General features: G+C 50.0%; 1 protein-coding gene across 1 annotated transcript in view; it reads left to right on the top strand.

The window, feature by feature from the left end:
- Nucleotides 1-10,289: 10,289 nt before the first annotated feature.
- Nucleotides 10,290-16,487, top strand: part of WAS (WASP actin nucleation promoting factor) — a 139,010-nt gene continuing 132,812 nt past the window's right edge. Inside the window, exon 1 of the mRNA XM_078664702.1 lies at nt 10,290-10,656. Within this exon, the coding sequence (XP_078520828.1) occupies nt 10,537-10,656 (120 nt within the window). The 5' untranslated portion in view covers nt 10,290-10,536. The remainder of the gene's footprint in view (nt 10,657-16,487) is intronic.

Raw genomic sequence — 16,487 nt, forward strand, 5'->3', positions numbered from 1 at the left:
GAGCCTCTCTAACTGTTCAAGTGCCCAGAAAGTGCCAGGACGGTAAACCAGGATCCGCGCATTCATGAGGCAACAAACCTGAGATCCAGAGCTAGGGAAGTCTTATAGAGCCTGATATAGATGGGACGGGTGAGTCCGTCACAACGGGGGCGGATGTGCCATCTGACAAAATATAAATCCCTTTGTATCCTATGGGATTTATATATCCGCGGACGGGCTATGTGTCACCGTTGTGATGGAGTAAACCATCCACCAAGATCTAATTCAGGTCCATAATCAAGACACGCTACAAAGACTCAATGGGGCTCGTATCGGCTCCAAACTCCTCTCAATGAGGGATATCACCAACTGGAACTCATAGTTCTCCAGTTGCATCATGACTGTCACGACATACATAGGATTGTACACACACAAGCGATTGAGTTCTGGTGTCTCAACCACCCTGGAGGTATTTTAGAAGGAAATCAGAAGGATAATTCAAGTTGCGTTGATAATTCAAGTTGCTTTGAGTTGTTTGAAGCAAGGGATGGCTTCCAGGTGTTTCGAAAGACTCTAAAAGAACATAACGAGATTCTCTATAAGGTCTGTTGTGCTCTCGCTGAAGGCAAATGTCCTCTGAACTAGGAGACGTGTGCACTCTACAAGTCCTTGCTAACATTTTAAAGCCTCTTCTTCTCTCGCAGGGGGGTGCGACCAGATCTGCAGGTAGAACCCCTCACGTCTGCACCAGCACCGACAAACATCGCCTTTTTCGCAGTTTTATACGTCTGGCAAGCTACTGAGCTAGGAATATTCAACACACTGCTGCACTAAGGCGGCTTATGAAGAAGGGTGAGGCATGTTTGTGATCTGATGAGTAGCAGTTGATGCCATCAAGGTTCACACTGCTCAAGCAAACCACATGTCAATTTCACTCTGCAGACAGAACTCAAGGTGGATGCCGGAGTCGTTGGACAGGCAGTTATTGGGATCCAACATGAACCCGGCCATGACACATCATCATACATGCTAGCCAGCATCATGGAGGGGACATTTTAACCTGTCCCTCTACTGCATGGAATTGGCCACGAGCCATTGCCCTCCAATAATCCTGGGAACCTCAAAGTGAACTGTGTCTGGTGGCTCAGCGGACTAATGAGCCCACTGTAGGGGCCTGTGCCGGATATCATGGCCACTGGTTCAAATCCCAGTGGGTCCACTCAGCCTTACATCCTTCTGAGGTCGATAAAATGAATACCATTGAGTTGGGTAACAATAAACATCAGTTATTCAGCGCCAAGAGGCCCTTCTGGATGAATGTGCGCTTTACAGCTACACATGTTCTGTTATGAAGATGCCCTTTTCAAGTGAAAGACGGTACAGCAGCAGTACTCTTGCTTTCGCATCATACACTGTGACAGAAATGTCCCTTCCATTATTTGCAGGCATGAGCCACTGCCATAACTGAACCTGCACGTGGGGTTCTGCCCAGTTTTGCATTTTTGTTTTGGTCTCAGCACTCATGCCGGTCATGCGTGTGCACCGAGTGTGCTGTAGGTAGGTAAGGCGGCTCGTCCACTAAGGCGGAGGAGCGTCGCCCCACTGCTTTTTAGCAGTGGGGCGACGCTCTTTTTAGCAGTGTAATTAAATGAAAACATAAATTGATAATAACTGGTTGTTATTATCATCTTATGTTACCCTGCTGCAGCAGCTCTGCGGGCGGGGCGGGGCGGGGCTCCTCCGCTCTCAGAGCAGGGGAGGAGTGGTTTGCCCACTCCAAGTGCGTATGAATGCTTGGCCGTCCGTCTCTGGCCGGCCAAACATTCATGCGCACTTTGCATGTTCTCCACGCAGACTCCATTCCAGCCTGCGTGGAGAACCACGGCACTCAGACCAATCACAATTCTGCATTGCAGCGTTGTGATTGGCTGTAGGGAGCCTGGTGCTTCCTGCTTCCCTCTTCCGGCCTGAAGAGATGCAGTTAAGGGTGGGAGTACTGTTGTTGTTTGGGGAGATGCAAATGAATTTGGTTTTATCCAGATTAAGCTTAAGGAAGTGTTTTGTAACTTGGAGACTTTTCTTTCAGTCAATCAGAAAATCCAAGATCTTCCCATTGATCGTGAGCCCAAATTTTGTGTTTCTTTTATTTATTTACTTATTTGACCAATTATAATGTGCACCTGGACATACCAGTATTAGGGTCCTCTACATTACAGATAGGTTAGCAACAATTGGATTGCATCGAGATGGGGGAAGGATTAATTAAAACACTAGAGACAACAAAGATTTCATCAGAGTAGAAATTACCTGTTCGAGTTTATAGTATCAGTGTGGGAATTAGACTAGAAGTTTGAGATGAAGGATTAATGCAAAATTTGAGACAATGTTGATTTCTTCAGGTTAAAAAAAAACTAAATACATAGGGGAAGATTTACTACTTCTGGTGCATCTTTGCTAATCACCAGGGCTGCGCTAGAAGAGTTGCGATGCATCTGCCCACCCGTGCGCCACCACTGATGCGCCGCATTTACAATGCAGCGCACCGTGGCGCACGGATGGGCAGATGCGTGCCGCATCCCCCAGCGGAAAGGGGGCGCATTGCTGGAGTTGCGTCGCAAGCGCGATGCAGCTCCAGCAAGGCTCGGTGCCCCTATGACTGACATGCTGCGTCAATCCTTACGCCTGCTTCAAGCAGGGTTTTGACGCAGCATGGCCTTAAAAGTGACTGAGTGAAATCTTGTAGATTTCATTCAGCCACTTTTGCGAGGCGTTCCTGCGCCGGAACACCCCCCTCCCCTGTGCTGGCACGCCCACATGTGGCGCAAGTCTTTACAACGTGACGCATCTCCCTAGATGCGTCACATTGTAAATACGCCGCAGCATGGTGCTGGCTTTGCGCCGTCGCTGCATCACAAAAGTGACACAATGGCGGCGCAAATGTGGCTTAAGGGGCGTGTAAATCTGCCCCTAAGTCCATATGATCATTATGGAGTCAGTCTATGTATTGTCTTTAAGGGTGAGCCTTGCGCTGCTTAGAGTTCTGAGGTTGGGTGGTAGCGCGCACTAGGCTGCCGTGGCCGCCCGGAGAAAGATTGTTTCTGTGCTGTATCTGTGAGTGGTGTTTGCACAGATGTTTAGTACATTTATGCCCATTGCATGTTTTGTAGCCTTGTTAAATAGGTTAGCTCCTGGGTCTGATTCTGCAGAAATCACCTCCATTTTGTATCTTTTATAAATATGTGTCAACATTCTAGTCTTCTTTTTAACAGCCGATGCAGATGTGATCATTTTTTTTAAATCTTTCTTTATAGTTTTACAGTACAACAAGTCCAGTGCATAAGACTTGGGTAATCATCAGGTCATTAATAACGTACAAAGCATATTATGCATATTAACATTGAGCATTGGGTGACACTTCACTATATGGGTGCTGTTACCATGACACATATGTAAAGGCCTTCCCCCATCTCTCCTGTCCTCATCTCCCTGTGTCATCTGGGACCCTCTGCCAGTGTCCGTACCTTTCTTATCTTCCCATTTCTTTCTCATTTGAATAGTCTCCCCCTTACAAGTTCTGGTTTCTTGCAGAAGGATAATATCTTCTTTAAGTCTACAGCAGTGGTTCTTAAGCTTTTGACATCTGTGGACCTACACTGAGTCATATATTAGCAGTCTGGTAGCCCAGCCTCAGCAATTTTCTGCGATGAGAGCTTAAAAAAATACCCAAAACTACAGAGACGGTTGCACCGCAAACCAATATACAAATTATGAAACTTTTTCTATACTTGACAAACAAAAAAGTCTAAATTTTAATTTAAAGTTGGAGCTTTTCAAAAAATTGTTTTATTTGTAAAACACAAAGTGATATGTCTGATTCTAGCATTTACTTTGTCATTTTTTGGTCTCGTCTAGGTAGATCTTGCCTGTCTGAGACATGCTGTATTCAGGATATGGGCATAAAGCTCCGCCCACTTTCCGCCTATCTTTTTAATTGGCTCCTGTTACTGCCCTTTGTAAATAGTGGCTTTCATTAGTCAATAGACTTAGTAGTCCCTCCTTAGTGCCACATTTTCTCATGTTGTAGCATCCCATGAGGACTGCTCCTATTACATCTGTTGATACTCTGTATGTTTCATTTACAATCTGTGAGCACTGTTTTCTCAAAAGACTTCCTACGCCCTGCTGTTACAGGCACGACACGCTCTCCCGCAACGTAATGATTTTTTTTTTGCAATGCAGTACGCCATGCTTGTACTTTGACAGTGGCAGACGTGTAACTTTTCTTTTGTTGTGCATGGCTCGCCCAAATCAATTCTTGAAACGTATGTTTTTTTTCCCAGCGCGGCATGGCGATAATGGCAGGCGCGTCTGTTATTTTAAAATGCGCAACTTGCACCTCTCAAGAAACTTGTTAATGTACCAAAATATATATATACATATATTTATATATATGTATATATACTTATATCTCTATATATTTGTTTTTTTGCAGCGCAGCATGCTTTAAGAAGCTTGCTTTTGCTTGACGTAAGCAGGGGGTTGGGATCCGTCCCTCGCCACAGCTTGAGGAGGAGTTCTCAAAACATACAATTTGACACCACTCCCTGCTCTCCTCCAGGGCAGTCGATGCTGCCTCACAGCCCTGCTAGCAGCAGGGCTGCTTGGCACGGTATCACCATACACCCTCCACCTGCCATGCCCCCAGCTCTGGCGTCATTCATGTCCTGCCCTGAGCCTGCATCCTGGCTGGGTCTTCCTGTTTAATTAAAAGGTAGGTAAGCCTATCCTCTTTCTCCCCCTTATCACAACATAACTATTTCATACACAGCAGTCTGTGCGGAACCTCTCTTTAATAAAGCTTCCAGGTCACTCTCCCTTCTTTGAATCTATACATGCCCTGCAGTTCTGTGTGTATGTTGTTTATGTAGAAGGTGTTTAAAATGGAAAAGTAATACGGTGGCCAAACAACTTTTTTTCCCCCTATTTATTCACTATTGTAACAATGGCGGTCCGCCGCGCGGTTTGCCGCCATTACTACAAAAGTCAATAATTATTATTTTTTTAACATTTGTTTGCCCGGCGTATTACCTTTCCATTTGCAAAGCCAATAGCACTGCATTTAACTAATGCGAAACCTATTGCATTGCAAATGTTTGTTGATTCTAATGCATACTGTCTTTCTTTTTGGATCATGCTAGTACTTGAAATGAAGCCGCCAATTGTTCATAATGCTTGCTATCCTGGAACTGGAACTGTTTCGACCACCAAGTTCTTGATCAAGACCTTGGTGGTCAAAACGTGTCGGCGGTGGTGTAACAAAATAAAGATGGTGACAAAATCAAACACCTGGAGTGCGGCGTATGAACTTCTTTGAAATAAAAAATGGTGGTAATTGCTGAACATCGTGTGTGATTCTTTGCTGCCAGTGAACAAGGGAGAAAGATCCTATAACGCGTATGGCCAGAAATGAAGGCTTTGGTTGCTGCCCTTCGTGTTGCGCCTTCCGTGGGGGATAACAACCTACCTGAGAGGCTCTTTCCACAAGGTGCAAGCTTTTCGAATTGATATTAGCGGCCCGCCCCGGTCGCGGAAATTGCCCGCCGCCGAACAGCGGATTCAAAAGTGCTAGACTTCGAGCACTTAAGACTGGTGGGGTCCCCGTCGGATTATGAGGTTATTGGCAACATAAAGAGACTGTTACTTAGAGTCGACCCACTGTGAATTTTATAATTTTGCATTTCATTGAAAACACACAGAGCCCACTTGGGAAAGACTTTGCAAACCACAAATACCAGAATGCCCAGAGGCCTGTTAGGCGGGGCTTAAGTGAAAATAAAAAATGGTGGTAATTGCTGAACATCGTGTGTGATTCTTTGCTGCCAGTGAACAAGGGAGAAAGATCCTGAAACGCGTATGGCCAGAAGTGAAGGCTTTGGTTGCTGCCCTTCGTGTTGCGTCTTCCGTGGGGGATGACAACCTACCTGAGAGGCTCTTTCCACAAGGTGCAAGCTTTTCGAATTGATATATATATATATATATATATATTCATTCAACAAAGGTTGCCCTGTTGGAAACACCACACATGAAGGGCTTGAAGCACAAATGCCGCCGGTAGCAGCACTCCAGCCTGCCAAACACACCAATCCTTGTCATGCCATTCGCGTTTCGGGCGTCCTTGCGCCCTTGTTTACTGGCTGCACAAACGGAAAACAAAGGCTTTAGTTCCAGGCACATTATTTATTTAAATATACAAGTCCCGCCCATGTGGGTGTGTGAAAAAGAAGCATTATGGTAATTGCAGTACGTTGCCCTAATCGATATTGCCAAAACCCAAGTGGGTGCCTTTGTCCCTCCGTTCTCAAAAATGTTATACCCCAATGGGCGGAATGGGATGTGAACAGCACAGTTGTGTTGCCAATATCTGCCGACAGCTCAGGCCCCCTTCGTTCTTGTCACTGCTCGAGTACCTGAGCAATGTAGATCCGCTTGTAACAACGGCGGGGCATTTCTGTGACTGGACCAGCCGCATGTATATTCATTCCACAAAGGTTGCCCAGTTGGAAACACCACACACGAAGGGGTTGAAGCACAAATTGCCCCGGTAGCAGCACTCCAGCCTGCCAAACACACCAATCCTTTTCATGCCATACGCGTTTCGGGCGTCCTCGCGCCCTTGTTCACCGGCTGCACAAACGGAAAACAAAGGCTTTAGTTCCAGGCACATGATTTGTTTAAATATACAAGTCCCGCCCATGTGGGGGTGTGGCAAAGAAACATTATGGTTATGGCAGTACGTTGCCCTACTCGATAGTGTCAAAACCCAAGTGGGTGCCTTTGTTCCTCCGTTCTCAAAAATGTTATGCGTAGTGCAATAACCAGCGAGGAAGCCCGAAATGTGTATGGCATGACAAGGATTGGTGTGTTTGGCAGGCTGGAGTGCTGCTACCGGCGGCATTTGTGCTTTAACCCCTTCGTGTGTGGTGTTTCCAACAGGGCAACCTTTGTGGAATTAATATTTTGCCTGCTGAAAGGATGATTGTGTGAAAGCCAAATCACCGTCTGTTGACCCCAGTGGGGAGAATGCAGCCTGACACCTGACGGAGTCAGAGCATTATTTTGTGCTGGGTACGCAGTCACTGAACTATGTCCCCGAATTTGGACTGTGTTTTCCTCAGTTGTGGTATGTATTGGCCAACATCCTGCGAAACACAGTGATTTTACATGGTGTGAATTGAAGGGGACATAAAACAACAGGCGGAGTGAGTACTATCTGCAACCCGCAGTCCTCTGTTTATGGCTATGTGGTTCCTCCAATGGGAGTTGATGCGTGAACTTTAAAATCCCTGTCCGCGTTTCTCTGTCACACAGAGCTGGCATTGAGGAAGGCAAACAAGCCGAAACGCGTCTGCCAGGTGTTACAGCAGTGGCAAATTGTCATCAAAGCAAGATGTGTCCGGATGATGAAAATAAAGCTTTTCTCTACCGTACCTGAGCATGTGTCAGCCCGTTTGTAGCAGAAGCGGGATTGGTGGAGTATGTGTCAAACAGTCGGTGCTTGAAGACTGACACGCCTCTTGGTCTGGTGCGCTGAGAATAGCCGACAAAACTTTGGAATGAGGGTACGCATCGCAGCGCACCCCCAGCAGCAGCACTTGTGTTTATACATTGGGGAAAGAGCAGCAGATTGCCTGCTGAAAGGACAATTGGAGGAAAGTCAAATCACCGTCTGTTGACCCCAGTGGGGAGAATGCAGCCTGACAGCTGACGGAGTCAGAGCATTATTTTGTGCTGGTACGCAGTCACTGAACTATGTCCCCGAATTTAGACTGTGTTTTCCTCAGTTGCGGTATGTATTGGCCAACATCCTGCGATACACAGTGATTTTACATGGCGTGAATTGAAGGGGACATAAAACAACAGGCGGAGTGAGTACTATCTGCAACCCGCAGTCCTCTGTATATGGCTATGTGGTTCCTCCAATGGGAGTTGATGGATGGACTTTAAAATCCCTGTCCACGTTTCACTGTCACACACAGCTGGCATTGAGGAAGGCAAACAAGCCGAAACGCGTCTGCCAGGTGTTACAGCAGTGGCGAATTGTCATCAAACCAAGATGTGCCCGGATGATGAAAATAAAGCTTTTTTCTACCGTACCTGAGCATGTGGCAGCCCGTTTGTAGCAGAAGCGGGATTGGTGGAATATATATATATATATATATATATATATATATATAGACATACATACATATGTATATATAATATCAGAAACAACATTCTTTCACGAAAATCCATGTTTTTTATTCCATTTTGCAGGACAAACTTAGAATAGGTTCTGATTATTGCACCCCAGTGAAGGTGGCTGAAATGCATTGTCATCATTAAGGAAATTTCATATAAGTTTCCCTATTGTAGTAAAATTTACGTTATTTCAACTTGTCGTCATTGAGGATTCGTCATCGTTGGTTCTTCATCGTGGTGTTTCCTCATAAAAGTATTCAACATATATCGGTGCCAGTGCCCTCCCAGCTCCTTTTTCCTCTGGATCTTTAAGGAAGAGTGATATTGTTGCAGGTGATGCTTGGAAAAGCTCTGTTGTCTCTTTAGAAATGTTCTTTGACTTTTTCATCAGTGAGGAATCGTGCCTTCCATTCATTCCTAGTTCTTGCTCCTCCTCAGTGTAGATTTTAAACAGGTTCCAAAGATTCTGCGTCCATAGGACGTCTCACCATGGGTCCCTCACATACCGTGCCATCTTAATTGTCCGATAATATATAAAGATATAGGTGACCAATGGGGGTGGTCTTCTCTGGTACCTACTGCTTCAGCTTCACGGTTCTACTCCTCCAGGTGATAGCCCAACACACTCGAGTAGAGCTGAGGAACCGTGGTGGTTTTCTCATCATTTTCTTGAAGACAACTAAAGGGCAGCCGCACGATCCGCGGCGCATGCCTTGAGCAGAGATTGTCACTATCCGCTTTATTCTTACCTCAGGTATTCACCGTGGCCTTATTTTCACAGGTTCTTCTCTGGTATGATGGTTGTTCTCCCCTTTGTCACTGTCTTGGGCCTGGCCCCATGAAGGAGCATTATAAAATCCACTCTGTGCTGAATCCGGGGTCTCTGGTGCATCTCAGCAGCAGTGGCGAGGGAATGTAGTATTCCTATGATGTGAGGGACAAGGTGGACTCCAAGGAAGGATTGTGGACACTCCAGCGACGATGTGGAACATAGTAGACAAAGCAAACACAAGCTTTGTTCGTGCTAAGTTGGCAGGGTATGCCCAGACGTGGGTACCTTGCTCTCTTTGCCACTGGATTCAAGCTAGCCTGGCTGATGACGGCTGTTAGCCAGAAACCGGTCCTAAAATGCTTGTTTCCAGTCCAGGGAGGACCTGACTTGGCAGTTCGGGCTGGACTGTTCCCATAAGGAACGAGGCACAGGGTCAAGATTGATTTGCATATGGCCATGTCTGAACTGAGGTGGCGAAGTGAGCTAAAGAACGATGATGGATTCAACCCAGATATGTGACCGGGGGTGAGTGTCTGAAAAGTTTCGGCGCTCCACCCATCATCTCCTTGTGTGAACATAGTTGACCGCCAGCTCCCACTGTCCCGCTCTCGTATGGTCCTCAGCCACCATCTGATTGGTCAGCTCAGTGCTTTGAGAGGGTTCAGCCACAAGCTCAGTGTGCAGTACATCTGTAGTAGTGACCACACATGACTATTGTCTTTCAACAACAACCTGAGGAGTAGTTTCTGGTCCCACCACCAGGCGGTGCAAGTCCCTGCGAAAGGGAATAGAAGAGGTTTACAGAAGTACCAACATCATCATTAAAGTAATTTTTAAAGGTGATAATTCATGCCGCTTGCTGATGCTGGTAATATCACTACCAAGGCGGTGGTCACAATAAACCCCCTTTATGTGTGAGTAGCGCCTAGAAGCCCAGTTAGGTGAACATGTATTGTATTGTAATTGCATTTATATAGCGCTTAATACCCCTGACAAGGCGTTGAAGCGCTTTTTCGGCGAGTAGCACGCTACTCCGGGACCCATAGAGGATTAGTGTTGAATTAGTATAGTGAAAAATGCAAGTAGTGGTGGATAGGTTAGTCAGTTATTTGGATTTGGAAGGATAGCAGAAGGACAGCGGACTAAGGTTTGTATTTATATAGCGCTTGTATGTTGCATACAAATGCACCTGCTGTCATGCCCCGTGGGGGTGCGGGTGGAGGGTTCACCCAGGCGCTCTCAGGGCACACTCCGAGCATGTCACTCGAGTGCAGCGCCGAGCAGCGTCTCTTGCACGAGAAAGGGAAGTGGGCGCTAGAGAGAGGAAGCAGCGAGGCTGCTCGGTGTTACCACAGCGGGCCCTCGGTGTGACGAGGCCCCGGGCTCAGCCTGGCGGTTTCTGTCGCTTCCTGCGCGAGCAGAAGGACTCCACCAGCGAGAGGAGGCGGCAGGCACTGCTCGGCGGAAGTCCCCTCCAGCGCCCAGGCCTCTCGACCGACGCCCGCACCCCAGGGTGGGACCCGCCGCCGCCGCACCGAGCAGGGAGCATGAGCCGGGGGGGCACCAGGTCGGGGCCCCGGGGCGGGCAGCTGGAGAACGTGCCCTCCGGCCTGCTGCAGGACCAGGAAAATGACAAGGTCTTTGAGCTTCTGGGCAGGAAATGCACGGTGAGGCCCACCTCCCTCCATCTATCTGTCTCTTCTAGTGCCTGGAGGACAGCTGTGTGCCTCCAAGCGCTTGCGACAGCCTGGGGATTAAGGGGGAAGTGTGAAGAGTGGATGTGTGTCTCTAAATCCAACAAGCACTCCATAGCTCTCAAACTCTTGAGTCTCAAAGCAGGATAAATGAAGATGTATGCGCCAAGAAGGGTGCCCGGTGGGTCATTGTAAGCCAAGCAGCGCTAGCTTGGTTTGACCTCATGCTCAGAGGCTTGACCCTCGGCGCTTCCACTCAGCCTTCGACCCTTTCGAGGTTGATGGGTAACAAGAAACTGATTTTATCTGGCAGTAGCGCCTAGAGGCCACACATGGAGATGGTGTGGTCTGCAAATATGCAGTGAAGGTGAATTTTGTTTGAGAAGGTGAGGGCGGGTGGCAGGGTGAGGGTGGGTAAATTATGTTCTGCTTGTCTTGGGGGAGGGAAAATGGGTCACTGGTGGGCGCCATTCTCCAAATGAGGAGGAATTGAGAGGTATGTAGGTATTGCAAGAGTTACCACTGGGGTGTTCATTTATTTTAGGGGTGGGCGGTAAACTCTGCTCTGCCGGTGAAGTGTTGCCCACTCCACACTCCGCCTGGGGTTTCAGAAAAACTCCACTAACCGCCGCATCACAGAGTTTTTCTTGCTCGCGGCTCGCCAAGCGCTATGTTGGCGAGCAAGAAAATCAAGCGCTAGGACGAGTCCTGGCGTGATTTCTCATCGCGGGCAGTCGCGGCAGGCGGCTACTGTTTGCTTTGAGAAAGCAGCGGTTCGAAATAGAAAATCTACTTGAGCGGCAGAAAGAAGCAGCGCAATCTGGCGCAGAGCATGGCGCCGTTTGTGCTGATTTTACAGCGCGGAACAAGCTCCTGGTGCTAACAATCATGTGTGAGCATAATGACAATAGCTGCCGGGTGGCCCGTGCCATTATGGCACATTCACCCACCCTGGGTTTTTACACATCACAATGTATTCTGGGACTTGTAGTTCTACTATTTCCTTTAGAAGCATGGGCCTCGCACTATAAGCATGCAATCTGCTGGTAGGTAAAAAGCCATCACAGATTGAAGGTCTCACTTCAAAATTGAAGCATTTTACAAAGTTGTGTAAGAGAAGCCAACACTACTCCCTTAGGTGTAGTGGTTCCATGTGTGAGGGAGGTTCACATATTTTTCAGCCTGACACGAACTAAGGGGCCTATTAGGATGGCGACGGACCTGCGTCCGTCCGCCACCCCCGAGGTGGAGGGACCGTCCGCAGGGGCAGCGGCGGTCCCTCTGGTGCAATTAGGATGTGACCGCCACCCTGGCGGTCACATCCTGTATCTTTAACCTTGCGGTGGGTGCTGCTTGAAGCAGCACCGGCCGCAAGGTTAAAAACGCATGTTTTGCATTTACATACACAAAGCAGCAGGCACCGTGCGGTGCCTGCCGCTTTGTGCATGTAAATGCTGGGGGGTACCATAGGTACCCCCCATGTGCAGCCCCCAACCCCCGAAACCCTGGGTACCCGCAACGGGCCCCCAAACACCAAAGACCACATGCTATTCCACGGCGGAAAAGCTGCAGTGGAAAAGCATGTTACACCACACATCCTAATTTGGCTGACGGTGTCTTGCAGACACTGTCACCAAATAGCCCTACACACACACCGCGGATCAGCGGCGGACGGACCTGCCGTCCGCCGCTGGTCCCACCGCAATCCCACCCCCATCCTGATCTGGCGGTGGGTGTTTTCTGTGGCCGTGGCGGTGAATCCGCATCCTCCAGGCCGGCGGTGGCTTCCGCCGGCCCGTAGGATGCGGATTCACTGCCATCCTAATCGGCCCCTAAGTGTATATGTGAGGGAAATTAGATTTCATGTAAACTGAGCTCTCCCTGGGTTGTGTATGTGTGTGGTATGTGTGTGTGTGTGTGTGTGTGCGTGTGAGTGTGAACCTTCCTCCACTGCTGCTTGTTCTGTACTTGTTTGTGAGATACGTTTTTACTGTGTTTGTAGAAGTGTGTGTGTGTGTGTGAACCTTCCTCCACTTCTGCCTAGGCTGCACTTGTTCATGTGAGATGTGTTTACTGTCTATGTAGACGTTTGTGTGTGTGTGTCTTTGAACCTTCCTCCACTGCTGCCTGTGCTGTACTTGTTTGTGTGAGAGACGTGTTTACTGTCTTTGTAGAAGTTTGGGGTGTGTGTGTATGTGTGTGTGAACCTTCCTCCGCTGCAGCCTGTGCTGCACTTGTTTGTGTGAGAGGTTTGTGTACTGTGCTTGTAGAAATGTGTGTGAACCTACCTCCACTGTGCTTGTAGAAGTGTGTGTGTGTGTGTGTGTGTGAACCTTCCTCCGCTGCAGCCTGTGCTGCACTTGGTTGTGTGAGATGCGTGTTTACTGTGCTTGTAGAAGTGTGTGTGAACCTTCCTCCACTGCAGCCTGTGCTGCACTTGGTTGTGTGAGAGGCGTGTTTACTGTGTTGTAGAAGTGTGTGTGTGTGTGTGTGTGTGTGTGTGAACCTTCCTACACCGCAGCCTGTGCTGCACTTGGTTGTGTGAGAGGCATATTTACTGTGCTTGTAGAAGTGTGTGTATGTGTGTGTCTTTGAACCTTCCCAAGAGGATCACCTTCAAGCTCCTCACACACACACACAAAGCACTCCACAACGCCGGACCAGCCTACCTGAACAGCAGACTCAGCTTCCACACCCCCACCCGCCAGCTCCGATCCTCCAGCCTCGCCCTCGCCTCCGTCCCCCGCATCCATCGTACTACCTCCGGCAGCAGATCCTTCTCTTATCTCGCCCCAAAGACCTGAAACACCCTCCCTACCAACATACGACAGACCCCAGACCTATTCACTTTCAGAAGACTCCTCAAGACGTGGCTCTTCGAACAGTAGCAGCTGCCCCCCCCGCGCCTTTAGACCCTCACGGGTAAGTAGCGCGCTTTACAAGTGTTCTGATTGATTGATTGATTGATGCCTGTGCTGCACTTGTTTGTGTGAGAGGTGTGTTTACTGTGTGTGTGTGTGTGTGTGAGTGAACCATCTCCACCGCTGCCTCTGCTGCACTTGTTTGTGTGTGAGGCGACTTTCCTGTGCTTGTTGTAGTGTGTGTGTGTTTGTGGTGTGCTCTGCTGCCTCATGTGCTTCTCCTCTTCTTTATGTGTTAGGGAAGCTTGCACTGCCTGTTACGCCCACTTTTTTTGTGGGCGAGAGAAGCTTGCACTGCCTGTTACGCCCACTTTTTTTGTGGGCGAGAGAGAAGCTTGCACTGCCGCCAAAAGAGAAGGAATGTGAGGGTGCAAGGAGAATGCCTTAAAAAGATGGATTCTTGTCTGCAAAATCTTAATAATGGCCTTTTATGGACTTGTCATTATGGCAGCTCAAGATTAAAAGGCCACACATTCTATAAAACAGGCATTTATAAATGCAGTAGGTTTCACCTTGCCTGACCCATAACTTATTTACAACAAGGGGTGGTGATGGACAGAGTCTCTGAATTAAGCAGAGTACTCTCACCCAGTCAAGAGATCAGGGCTAGATCCAACACCGTTTTTGGGTTTCGCCTGCCGAAGGCTGCGCTCTGCGCAGCTCTTCAGCGCAGGTGAAATCCTATGTCGTCAATAAGGACTCCTGGAACGTCCCCCGGCTCTCATTGGTTAGCTCCATAAATGGAGGCTAGCCATTGGGTGCCGGATCTGTCCATCAAGGCTGGACCAGATTCGGGGGCGTTCCGGAGATTTTTTCCCAGGGCGGAGTTACGTTTTTTGCCGTTCCCTCCCCTTTCACTGAAAGTGAATTCAGATGCGCTGTCCATTCCCGCCCCCTCCGTGTGCCTTTCCGCCCCCTTGCTGTCCTGTGCACGTTTCCCGCCGTCCGTGTCCTCTCCCGCCCCCTCCCGCCGTCCGTGTCCACTCCCGCCCCCTCCCGCCCCCTCCCGCCGTCCGTGTCCACTCCCGCCCCCTCCCGCCGTCCACTCCCGCAGCCCGTGTCCTCTCCCGCCCCCCTCCCGTCGTCCGTGTCCCCTCCCGTCGTCCGTGTTCTCTCCCGCCCCCCTCCCGTCGTCCGTGTTCTCTCCCGCCCCCCTCCCGTTCGTGCAACTCGAGTCAGCTGTGCTCATCAGCGAAAACAGGCAAGAGAGAGACTCTGAAGTCGGCAGTCAGGTAAGTTTTCTTTTTTTTTTTAAACTTTTCTTTTTAATGCCCCCAGCCTCTCATTCCAGCGCTTCCCCACCAAATCCCCCCCAACCCCTCCGCAGCCATTGTGCTGGATGTTGGGTGCGGACACAAGCAGACGACTGGAACCCATCCACCCACTCCCACGGGACTCGCACAGAGCACGAGGAGAATCCATCCACCCACCCCCAGGGGACTCCCCCACGGCACCAGAACCCATCCTCCCACTCCTAATGGACTCACCCACAAATCCGATAAAACTCCATCACCCACTCAGCGTCAGGACTCGCCCACCCACTCCAATGAAACTCACCCACAGCTCCGATAGAACCCATCCACCCACTCCCACGGGACTCACCCACAGCAACAGGAGTCTTCGTCCACCCTCTCCATTGGACTCCCCACGGCACCAGAACGTAGCGTCCCACTCGCAAGGGACTGGGACTTACCCCAAAGTACCAATTTAACCCATCCTCCCACTCCCAAACGCCTCACACACAGCACCGACAGAACTCAACCACCCATTCCCATAGGACGCAGCACAGCACCAGCACATACCCGCACCTCCCACGGGACTCACCCACAACAACTGGAGAACTCACCCATCCATGTCCATGACTCACCAACTGCACCGCCGACTCACCTGGAGAACTCACTCGCCCACAGCAAGAGAGGGCTGTGTCGTCGCCCACATACTGACCGATAGGATAATTCACCCACTGCCATTGCGCCCACCTACTGTTCACGCAGGACTGACGCCCCCGAAGGCTCACCCAACACCCCATCTCCACTCAGGGGAGGTCTCCCCACTCCCGCGTGCACTCACCTAGCGCCTTGAGTAGCTCATCGAAGTTCTCCGAGTGCTTCATCTTCCATTTCCCGTTGAAGTTTTCAGGATGGGTCCGGGGCTTTGCGAGGCCGAGGGCTGGTGGCAGGTGCGCCCGGGGAGGTGCCTCCTAGGGCTGGCTTCTCGTGCCCTGTGGCGGGGGTCTGTGGGCGCAGCACCCTGATATCCCTCTGTGGGCACCCTTTCAATCACCCGAGCACCAGCCCCTGTCTGCGGCAGGGCGAGGACCTGTGCCTCTGCAGTGCGGGCCGCTCCCCCGTCTGATCTCCGTGCTGCGGTGCTACAGTCACCGGTCTGTGCTGCCCGCAGCCGTGCCCGTTGGCTGCTTCCTGGGAGAAGGCGACTCGGCGTGGACGCTGTACCCTCTACCGCGCTCCAAGCGCCATGTGTCTTTTTATTCCTCGCCGAGCCCCGGCCTCCCAGCTCGAGTCCCTGCCCCCTCGGGGAGGAGCCCGCCAACAAAACCTTTCTCCATCCCACCTGTGGAGTTTGATTCTCCCCACCCCCTTGTTGTCCCCCTCTGCACCCTCTCCCCACCGAAAAGAAAATCTATCTATTTTAAGGTGACACTTAAGACTGCGGGTGGCTGCTGTGTCTGCAGATCGCCATGCTTCCTGCGGCGCCTGGTCAATGAATGTCTTTTCTTCCTGGTGAATGCCTCGCCTGCCTCCCGGATTCCTTCTCCCCCCCGTCTCCTGATGGGGTTTATTCACTCCTGTCATTTCTGCAGTTAATCTGCCCTCGAGTCTTGGCCAGAGCTTACCCTGGGTGGCCGGTCTGGCTGGGGGCTAA

This window comes from Lissotriton helveticus, chromosome 10 (assembly GCF_964261635.1).
Source record: "Lissotriton helveticus chromosome 10, aLisHel1.1, whole genome shotgun sequence".
Classification (NCBI taxonomy): domain Eukaryota; kingdom Metazoa; phylum Chordata; class Amphibia; order Caudata; family Salamandridae; genus Lissotriton; species Lissotriton helveticus.